The 11,742-nt window shown below is 33.1% G+C and overlaps 1 protein-coding gene across 1 annotated transcript; it reads left to right on the plus strand.

Moving 5' to 3' along the window:
- Positions 1-5,828: 5,828 nt before the first annotated feature.
- Positions 5,829-11,190, plus strand: LOC143622055 (serine/threonine-protein kinase CTR1-like). The gene is made up of 15 exons (XM_077093305.1): positions 5,829-6,218; positions 6,689-6,987; positions 7,073-7,217; positions 7,569-7,681; positions 7,908-8,068; positions 8,778-8,921; positions 8,997-9,037; positions 9,140-9,208; positions 9,312-9,412; positions 10,179-10,263; positions 10,351-10,449; positions 10,526-10,594; positions 10,689-10,820; positions 10,900-10,994; positions 11,083-11,190. Exons 1-15 carry the CDS (start codon positions 5,829-5,831, stop codon positions 11,162-11,164), a joined length of 2,025 nt encoding a protein of 674 aa, XP_076949420.1. The 3' UTR covers positions 11,165-11,190.
- The last annotated feature ends 552 nt before the right edge of the window (positions 11,191-11,742 follow it).

An 11,742-nucleotide genomic window follows, 5' to 3' on the forward strand; every position in this document is an offset into this window, starting at 1 on the left:
AATCATGAACAAACTGCGATTGGGAACAACAGGAGCATCTGCTAGTTCACGATTTAATGTTTGTATTTTTGAGTTAAATCATGAACAACAGTTCTTGGCAGAGATTTCTTCAGTGTTAATGATTTAATGTTTGTATTTTTGAGTTACGAATATGCGATAACGATTTAATGTTTGTATTTTTAATGTAAAAACTATAAATGAAAGTTATGTGTTTTTAATCTTTGGTTTGTTGAAAACACATTATTCACCAACACACACTCATACTCATCTTCCAAGCAAAGAACCCTAACAACGAAAGCAAAGAATGGCTTCGGTCAGTCCGTTTTGCCTTGTAGTTACCGTTTTGCCTTGTAGTTACCGGTTTGTTTATACTGTGAAAAAATAATGGTCTTCATTAAGTACAAAATATAAAAAACAAATATTCGTATTTGAAACCGCGAAATTTAAAAAAAAAAAAAAAAACCGGTTAATAAAAAAAACCGGTTTAAAAAAACCGGTTAATAAAAAAACCGGTTTATTAACCGGTTCTAACCGGTTTCTAAACCGGTCCTAACCGGTTAGACCGGTTAGGGTTTTGACAGCAAAAAACCGGTTATTAACCGAACCGGTTTTTTTCCGGGCCAAAAAAAACCGGTCCGGTTAATAACCGAAACGGTTTTTTTAAAAAAACCGGTTTGTGCACCGTAATAATTAACGATTAACCAACGATTCGTGAAACGCTCCTAAGTCCTAACATTGGAAAAAAAAATAGCTTGGTCCTTGGTGGCTAGCCTGGTCAATCGTGGAGGGGCCTGGTGGTTAACATCGAACCAACAGTGGTGGTCGGCTGGGTTGGTCATTGTTCAGCATTCGCAAAGAAGGAAGAAACCAAAGCGAAATTCCAATCAACCGCTATTTCTTTTATTTTGTATCGGGTTTTTATATAATTTTGTTTAGTTTTTAGTTTTAGATCCGGCCCAATAATTTAAACTTAATTAAATGGATTATGGATAAAAAATAATTTCGGGCCCAATAATTATAAGATGGTAAAGAGCAATTCATATTTTATAAGTTTTATATTTTTAAATGTATATATAAAAAAATATAGATATAAACAAATTTGGCCCCTAAAAATTACGTGCCCCGGCCGACGGTTCAACCGGCGCCACCCTCCAGCCGGCCTTGGTTTTACCCGTATTCAAGTTTTGTGTTTAGTTATAGGGCAAATAGTTCGGAAGTCGTCTCAGTTGTATATTAAAATTCATGAAAAAAACTTATAAGATTGTTGTAAACTTGTAATTATATATATTATCATTAATATTTTTTGTTGTTTTTTTTTACTAGACGTTGTATCACACGGGTTCTAAACTAGTAATAATCATATATAGCTAATAATACGATATAATGCACATATGTATTTAATTATGGTATTCCCAAACCAATAATACTTCATATTTAGATAGGAAAGATAGAGTCATTGTTAGACATTTTTAACATACATATTCGAAAATTTTACGATTTGTTTTAACTTATTTTACAATCTATTTGTTAAAAAAGGAAAAATGAATACATGCCATTGGCCAAAGAAAAAAGAACAAATACATTGTAATCGGCCCACCTCACCCTATATTTGGTTGTTATTTAGTTATTATTCACCAATGATGACAACCCTAAAAATGCTTTAAGTATGTGTTTACTTAAATGCTAATATGAGATTTGGTAAAGATAGTTGCATCTTAGAGGAGAAGTCTCATATTCATACATGGACAAAAGAGTATTAATTAGTATAAGTTAAAAAGAGTAGAATTAGTTAATGTAAGCTACAACAGTAGGAGTAAGAGCATTCATAATCCGTCCATCAAATTTAGTAAGTGAGATTTTATATATAGGGAGTGGTTTAGGATATTATGAGTGGAGGGGAGTGAAAATACAGTGAATTTTTTGTATATTTGAAAATTTTCTATAGCATTCTATAAATTTTTTAATATATTTTGAAAGTGGTTGTGAGTGAATGAGAATTATTTAATTGAGAATGAGAGAGAAAATGAAGTGCATTTTAGTGTAATTTTGAATTTTAAGATAGAGAAAGAAATGAAAATGCCCTAATTTCTATAAAAAAAGAAATAAAAAACAAAAGAATGTTGCTTTAATGCAAGATCTGATAGCCACGTATTCCTTACGAATGACTGAATGAGGATATCCTATTGAGAATGCTCTTAACAGTTGAGCGAGGATGATAATAATAAGTTAATGATAATAATAAGACTCATGACTCTTTGATTTGACTCGTAAATAAGTCACTTGACTGTTGCATTATTATTAAACTCCATAGTTGGTTAGGTTAGGTGCATCTTCTCCATTTACGTCTTAAAATATATACAAGCACATTATAAGATTTATTATTTTTATTTATTCATTCTCAATTATTTTAAGTGTCCAGGTACATCCAATTGGCGTGCACAAAAAGATTATACAATATATTATCTGCTAAAATTCAAAATAAATTGATCTATAAGATGCATGATTTTTTTTAACTTAGCCCAATGGTAAAAAATGACCTCATACGTCCGTAATCGTAGACAACGTTGATAGCTCAAGCCCACCATCTCTTATTCTAGAAAAAACCCGCGTTCCGAAGGCCTACTGCAAAACTAGCTTAGAATCGGATTTTGAACTTGAGAGATTACGGGATGCAGCCCAAGTCTTTATTTTCCCTTCAATATCAATTGAGCTAAAGTTTATTGGCATTGAATATGCTATTTTGGTGTTAAGATTGAAATGTTTGATAATATTTTAACTACTAGAAAAGTTTTAAAAAAACTAGAAAAAGAAACAGGAATCAACCTTCATTTAAATGTAATAGTATAATTTTCAAACTCAAGTAACTTATATATAACTTACTAGGTTATAAACCCGTGTATTATACGGGTTTGAAAAATTAAATCTCATTCATTATCTTATTATATGATTTTGGTTCTTCAAGTTGCAATAATCATACACAAAAAAACACATCAAAAGTCTTGAAAAATCATAAGAGCTTAAAATTGAAAGCAAACTGCTTCTAAGTATATTGTTGTGTTACTTTCAACATATCTTGCGACTGAACTAACAACGGCAAGAGTTTCTATCGGAAAAAGAAAATTTACCAAAGGATTTAAATTGAGGGTTTAATGATATTAAATTATTAACAATCCATAACCAACAAAAAATAAACTTGTGTGGTTAATTCATGTATTTTCTTCTAATTCATGCCCTAGGCTAGAAAATTAGAAGCAAGGGTAACTGCATATTTAGTAATATCGGCAAAGAAAGTGTAATACTAATAAAGTTACAGGCATTTTATCTCAATTTTTTTTTTTGTTTCAAACATGCCATCTTACTTAACTTTTAGTTTTAGATGATCTTGACACATTTTGCTCAACTCCAACATACAAGAAACTAAACATATATAATGAGTTTTATTTTTGTGTGTAAAAGTAAAAACAAAAAAGTGTAAAGAAAACATGTTCCGAACCAAAAGTAATATTTTTTCTTAAAATGACCAGTAAAAACAAATTTGATCCGTTTACTTAAAGGGCAGAATACAAGTTGAACTTACCCGAAATATTCCAAGTCATACTAAAAGTGGGCCTGTTTCAAGTGGAACTTGTTGTGGCCCATTACGTAAATTAGAGTAAAAATACTATTGAAAAGGTTTTATTTACAACAAATAAGTATCTCACTGAAAACCAAACCATCATTCCTCCCATATATCAAACAATTTTGAGATTCTCGTATAGAAGATAGAACACAAACAAATCATAATAATAAACAACCAACTTAAAAGAAACATATTAGTATTTTGAACGCCTTGCTCATGATCTTACTTCTTACAATGATTTTGTATAAAATCGGTTTGCAACACCCATAATTACAACCATTTTCCTATCATTTATAATAGTCAGGCATACTATGGCATTAACTTGCGAGATTTGAAATTAAAAAAAAAAATGAGTGTTAGTGCCTATAAATGACAACACAATGTCTTGCTTCATGAAAACAAATGGATATTAACATATCATCAAGAAAACAAAACTCACCATGACACCACTCTATTTTAGGGATCAAATTAACTCATTTTCTATATCAGCTTGGCCCGAAACTCTAGTTGATACAAGTTTGTGACAATGAATAAGCACAATGAATTTCACATTATCAGTTAACATGTGACAAAAAATGCACATAATTATTAGATTTGAAAGAAAAGTACTGATATGCACCATCATCAATATACTATTCTCCGTAAGTGCTAAATTATGTCATTTTAGCAAAAGTTACCGATACATATAAAAAATTTTATTATATAGAATTAATAGTAAAAAATAATCAAATGAGATGAACTATTTTCGTATTGTTTGGAGTAAAGACGAATCATTACACCTGCTGAACTGGTCACTAATAAACTAAAAGCATAATACACAAATATACACACACTAAAATGAATTTAAGAAATTCTACCTACGTTCTTTTATTTCTATTTTTTTGTACTTTATTTACTACTAAAAAATATAGATATATCATTAACATGGATGTTTAAAATATTTATTAATTGGTTTAATTAGACAGTATTGACTTTCAAAATTGAACAATAATGATGTCACTTGACAAAAAATGGGACAATTAGGTGCCATGTAACACAATAATGGTTTTTATTTATTATAATAGTAGATTTTTAAACATTTATACTATAAAGTCAAAAAATTTATATCCTTAGTTATATGTCTAAACAAAACAAAGTAGTATGCTTAATTTTATAATGATGCTTCTAAAATGTGTTGATCTGATGTAAGAATAAACATCTAACTCATTACAATATAACTCATTACAATACTGTATTTAAATTAATATTAATTAAACGAATGACATCCATCTCATCCCTAATTTGTTGTTATGCACGATAAGGTCAATTTTAGTTATTACTATTATTATTTTCCTAACCAACATATTACATTGTAAATATGTCAGTATTGTTATTATTCCAAACGAAGTATTTATGTAGTTAGTTTTAAATAATAATAGTTCAATATTTTGACTTGGAAGTTGGAAGTTAGAACCCATCACGACTTGGAAAAGACACCTGCAAATATATTTATTTATCATTTAAAACCCTTTAACTGAATATTTAAGTTACTTTTCTTTTAGAACGGCAATCATTTCAGTTAACTTCATTCCATATTAATAAAAAAAAATAAAATATTTAAAAAGAGAAAAAAAGAAATAGCATTTTTGTTCTTTCAAAATTTGAAAGATCGTTATGGGTCAACCAACATATATAAACCGGCTGGTTTTCCGGCCAAGTCCCCGCCTTTTCCGTTGCGGCTAACGTACGCCTTGCCTTGGTGTGTGTATATATAAATATAAATATACATATAAATAATACGCCCTGTCCACCACCTGCCTGCGTATTCATTCTTTACATTATCCCACTCCTACTCCTCCCTCACCTATTTTATTTCCAAATCACAATCTCACATCCATTTCTCTTCTATCAATCAATTGCTTTGGATTCAGATATGGTCAATCTGTTTTGCTTCGATTCCAAAGGTTTCGGTGGAGATTGATTCATCATTTGTAATTGTGAGATTTTACTGTTTTAGGCTTGGTTTTGTTGAAATTAGCTTTTGAAAATGCGTTCGTTACGCCGATTCATTAAGTCGACCACACGGAAAAAGCTGCTGAGTAAGTACGACGACTTCTCTTTTACCAGCCTTCTTAATTTCCGATCGAAGCGGTATACATTCTGCTAGTTTTAGGTTTAGGACGTTAGATCAATTCAATACACATAAACAGCTTTGTTGTTATTTGAGATTATGCCGCACCGAGCGACCTACTTTTTTCCGAGGGATCTGGAAGGTTTGATCTCCAAATCGGAAGCGATTTTGATGAATGAGGATGGAGGAGATCATGACCGGATGCCAGGAGGTTCGGGATGGGGTCATGTGAGGTACAGCCAGCTTGGTGATCATGATGATTTGAAAGATGCAACCAATGATGATCAAATTGCGGATGACGGGGTGAATGCTATCGATGATAGTCGATGGAGTCTGGTGCGTCGGTGGTGTAAGGCCTATTACTTGCAGCTTAATCTTGCGAAACGCCTTACACAACAAGCTACCATTAGTAAAGAGGATAATATTGGTCCAGGGAGTAGGTGTGGTGTTGTTAGCTATGATGCGGAATCAGTTTCATACCGTCTTTGGGTACAATTCATATCTTGCTTTTCCTTTTTAATTATTGATATTAGACTCGGGCTGTATGGCAATCTAGTGCTGAATCAGTAAGAGGTAGAGGTATGACTGATTAAGAGGTAGCTTATAAATCATTCAACATGTCTTTAAAACTTAACCATTAATAGGCTTCATGAGCAGCCATTAAGAGGAGTAACCAAACAGACTCTACCTCTGGCTGATTCAGAGGTAGACTCTTAATGGAATCATTAAGAGGCTACCAAACATATTAAGTTCATTAAGTAAATCAAGGGCCTATTATAAGTAGTTAATTTATGTGATACCAGTGACAGAAAATACATCCACCTAAGATCTTAATCACAAAGGGGTTCATCATTATCGTTTACTGGCTAGTATGTAAAACTCATAAAACTGGTGTGACCAAGGTGTTTTCGCAATATGAATTTTCGGAACTTGTTTATGGTTTCAAAATATGTTTTCAGGTTAATGGTACATTGTCTTATGACGACAAGATATCAGATGGTTTCTACAGCATCCTTGGAATGGATCCCTATATGTGGATGATGTGTAATGACCCGATGGAGGGCAAACTCTTGCCATCTTTGTTGGAACTTAAAACCGTTGAGGCTGCTACTTCATCCATGGAAGTGGTTCTTGTTAACAGATACAAGGACTCACGGCTAAGAGATCTGGAGGATATAGCAGAGGAACTATACTTTTCAGCAGAAAATGCACTTATGTTAGCTGAAAATCTTGCAAAACTTGTTGCTGCAAGTATGGGGTATGCTTCATTTCCTAATGTATACTCCGTCATCCTTTCTGTATGGTGTGTTGAACATTTTAAGTTTTTTTATTTGTAATTTAAGGGGATCGTTTCCAGCCGAGCAAGGTGATCTTCATGAACAATGGGAGTCTACTAGCAAGAGAATCAAGGAACTTCAGAATAACATAATAGTCCCTGCTGGCAGCTTGTCTAATGGGCTCTGTAGGCACAGAACTATACTCTTTAAGGTTATTATCAACTTCAACTTCATTACAGAACACAGTATTTTCTTTTTCGTTGGTGTTGATTGTTGGTTAATATGTGTTCCATTGTGAAGTAAAAGTTATGCTGATAGTTGACTTCTTAGTAACTATTCGAATTTGCGAGACAGGTTTACAATGTTTGCTGACCAAGTTTTATGTTCTTTCAAGATCAATCCTTTTCTTCACATTTTATTTTTATAGTTCTCTTTTGTATGTTTGAACGTCTAGAATCGCTTCTGTGACACCTTAGGTTTTGTTTTCTTCACAAGAGATACCGGGCCATAAGGGTTTAGGAACGGCCTTTTATTTTGATGGATTGAAACTTCTTTTATGCAGAAACTGGCTGACTATGTGGGATTGGCTTGTCGGATAGCAAAAGGTTGCAGGTATTGCGCTGAAGATCATAGGTCCACGTGTCTTATCAGAATTGAAGATGATAAGTTGACAAGGTCCAGCCCTAAAATTTGTGCTCCCTAAGATATTATATTTATATACAGTCAACAATGAAAGCTCTACATTGTTTATATAAGAAACTTCATGACATTTAACATGGCTTGAACCAGGAATAATTATCCTAGGAGATGTTGGATGCATATATTATACTTTTCTCAGTTTCTCATCATGTTAATACATAATCTTAAGAAATGTGTCACATTTGGACCCGTTTTTTATCAGGGAGTATGTGGTTGATCTTATTGGGCAGCCGGGAAATTTCTATAATCCAGATTCCTCTATAAATGGAGATATATTTTCTTCGGTATCGTCATCGTCATCCTTTCAGAATCCTCATTTAAAAGATGTTCAACAAGTTCCAACTGGAAACACTTTATATTCAGGTATGCTGAGTTTTCCTTATGTCCAGCATTAATGGTCAATTTTCATTTAGCATGAATATGGTAAAATATGATTGTTGGTGGAGGAACAGCTGTGAAACATGCCAGGACCGTAAACTAACAAAATATTATGTCTGACAAAAGTTATCCCAACGCAACTGGCATGAATGTTTAAGGATGTAACCAAACCAGCCCTGAAACAATAACAAAACAATAATCTAACCCAAACAAGACAGAACCTTTAGCATGCACAATCTCTGAAGGTTAGAGCTTGGTTTTAGAAATAGGTCTCAAATGCTGAGGGTTGAGGTGCTAGGCACAGGGCAAGAGCTTCACGTACACGAGGCACCCTGTACTATGTAATACTTATAATTTATTCTAGATAATATGTACAACCAAACTTATAATTTAATCCTTGAATACCAAAAAATAGGATAATATAAGTACTACATGCAATTTAATAACTGTGTGTACAACCAAACAAGTTTAGTGACCAATTAAGCTTTATGTACAATAAAAGGAGCTCAAGAAACAAAATAATAAAAAAGCAAATCAGAAATTACACTATGGTTTCATGACATAATAAATTATAAATGGTTCAGTTAAGAGTGACAACTCTATATCATAGTCCACTAGATATGTTTTACTGATTATAAAGAAGTAAAAATATCAGCCAGAAATGTTTTAAAAGTCAAATTTCATTATCAATCAGATGTGGAAGTTAAGAATGATGGTAAAGATAGAGATAATCTTCCTGCAAGTACCCCAAGATACCTGACTCTCGAGCCTTCTCTTGCAATGGACTGGCTTGAGATAGCATGGGATGATTTGAATATCAAGGAGCGTGTCGGTGCTGGTACCTATTTCTTATCCTAACTTATTAGTCATTATTTTTGCATAAAAATAAACTCTTTTGTCTTCTGATCTTCAGGTTCATTTGGGACCGTATATCGTGCAGAGTGGCATGGTTCGGTTAGTACTGCATGATACATACAATGTTATACTATTATTGGCCATTTCTATATGTTCTATGCAAATTCAGATTTATAAACAAAATGAACTATTTTATTGAAGATTGTTGCTGTTAAAGTGTTGACAACCCAAGACCTCCATGATAATCAATTGAAGGAATTTCTGAGAGAGGTATATTATCTCTTGAATATAATATTCATCTTTGATTTCTTTTCTGCTTTTTATTTTTGTGAAACTGTTGTTTGATATGCATGTGTTTAACATGTCTTTTAAGGTTTCAATCATGAGACGTGTGCGCCATCCTAATCTAGTACTTTTCATGGGCGCCGTTACAATGCACCAACGGTTTTCAATTGTGACTGAGTATCTCCCAAGGTGAGGTTTTCTTGTATTTCAACTCGTTTACATATGAACGGGTCAATTTGGGCTGTGTTGATCTCAAACGGACCAAATGAAAAAAACTTGTTATCTTAATGGGAACAGGCCAAATGGGTTGAAAATCATCCAAATCGGTTTTTAATGAACCGATCGTCTATATAGAATTTTCAAATTGCAGCTAGGTCTATAAACTAACCGAATGAACACGAACATGGCATGTTCTTGTTCGTTCATTTAACTTTAATGGAGCAAACAATCTAACATGAACAATTAAACAAACGAGGCTTCCTTGTTCATGATCGTTTGTTAAGAAGACGGGCGTGTTCGTGTGCGTGTATGTCCGTTCGCTAACAGTGTAAACAAACGGTTCATGGGCGTAAACGAACGAACATAACTGAACATAGATTATCATATATAAACAATAAACGCACGAAATTGGGCGAACACCAGTTAAAAGTAAACATGAACATCAATCTGTTGAGCCAAAAATTTAATAAAGCTATATTAAATTGTGACGGGTGATATTTTTAATTTCATTAAGCTAGACTAAATTGTAATGGAGCTAAAAGATTTTAAATGAATATATACACAAACGAACATAAACGTAAACTAACGAACGAGAGATCTGTTCATATTCTTTCACTTAACTAAATGAACAAAAATGGTATTTGTATCGAACTTACCACCAAACAAGTCACTGAACATTTGGTTCGTTTACATGCCTAATTACAGCATTCTCAATTATTTCATGTTTCTGTTACAGGGGTAGTCTGTTTCGCCTTCTACACCACCCAGCCGCTGGAGAAATAATGAACATGAAGAGACGGATGCACATGGCTTTAGATGTCGTATGTACAATTTTTTTGTATGCATTTTCTTATATTTACAACTCAGATACGCAATCTCAACAACATTTTAATGCGTTCAACATGCAGGCAAAGGGCATTAATTATCTCCACTGTCTTAGTCCTCCTATTGTCCACTGGGATCTTAAATCTCCAAACTTATTGGTTGACAAAAACTGGACCGTAAAGGTACATAAACAACATATGTTTTGTTCTCATCACTAGTTTTACCTTAAATTCACCTTAACTAGCTTCCATATGTCAGGTTTGTGATTTCGGGTTATCAAGATTCAAAACGGATACCTTTATATCATCAAAAGCCATTACTGGAACTGTAAGCCTTCCTCATCTATGTCAAATGCTCATGCATTATGCATTCAATGTTTATTTTTGTTTTAAATGTCAAATATTTTATATTGCGGGTTCAGCCTGAATGGATGTCTCCAGAAGTCCTTCGAGGGGAACCTGCAGATGAAAAATCTGATGTCTACAGTTTTGGCGTGATTTTATGGGAGCTTGTGACTCTGCAACAACCCTGGAACGGGATTAATTCGGCTCAGGTTTGTTCAACCACAAGCATGTTCCTTTTTTTTATCAAACAAACTCGATTTGATGGAATTATGAATGGATCAATTTCAGGTGGTTGGAGCTGTGGCATTCCAGAAGAGGAAACTTACAATACCAACTAATGCATCTCCTGCACTAACTTCACTGATGGAATCTTGTTGGGCCGAGTAAGAAACTTCATCTTTTAGTTTAGAGCGGTATATATGAAATTGGCCCGTTTATAAATTATAACGCCCCTGCGTTTTATGTGAATAGTGACCCGATGCAACGCCCAAGCTTTAAGAGCATAGTGGTCGCATTAAAGAAGTTACTCAAGTCTCCTCAAAAATCAAAATAACTGGCGGTCCATGCCGAAATCTACTTTGTCAGTGTCTCTTGAAACAAATTCTCTCTTTATAAAATTGTTTGTTTGTCTTACTTTATGAAAAGATTCAGAAATCATAGTTCTTAATTTGACAAGAAGAATCAACTTATGAAGTTGGGGATAACATCTCACTCATTAAACTGTATAATACATATTGTTTTGTATATCACAAGAGAATCGTTAATACATGTGGTTAATGTTTACAAATTCATGTAAACAATAGCCCATAGTTCTCACAAGGAAATGTAGTTAAAAATATTTAGGACGCGTTCGTTTCACGGACTTTTTTAAAGGATTTGGAATTGGAATTGGAATTGAAATGGAATGGAATGTTTAAGAATCCCTATCATGTGTTTGTTTGGTTAATATGTATTGGAATTGGAGTCTTCTTCATTTTCGGGTTTTTTTTTTTTTGAAGAATGAGGACAACGAAGGAAACGTTTTAGTTTTTTTACATTTTTTGTTTTCGATTTATATTTTGAGTTATGATTTTTTTATTAATTTTTTTGAATTTTTTTTGGAGAGGTTTTTATTGTTACTAAAAACCCCTC

This window comes from Bidens hawaiensis, unplaced genomic scaffold, assembly GCF_021521415.1.
Source record: "Bidens hawaiensis isolate Kalapana, Puna unplaced genomic scaffold, B.hawaiensis_p1.1 tig00003022_1, whole genome shotgun sequence".
Taxonomy (NCBI): Eukaryota; Viridiplantae; Streptophyta; class Magnoliopsida; order Asterales; family Asteraceae; genus Bidens; species Bidens hawaiensis.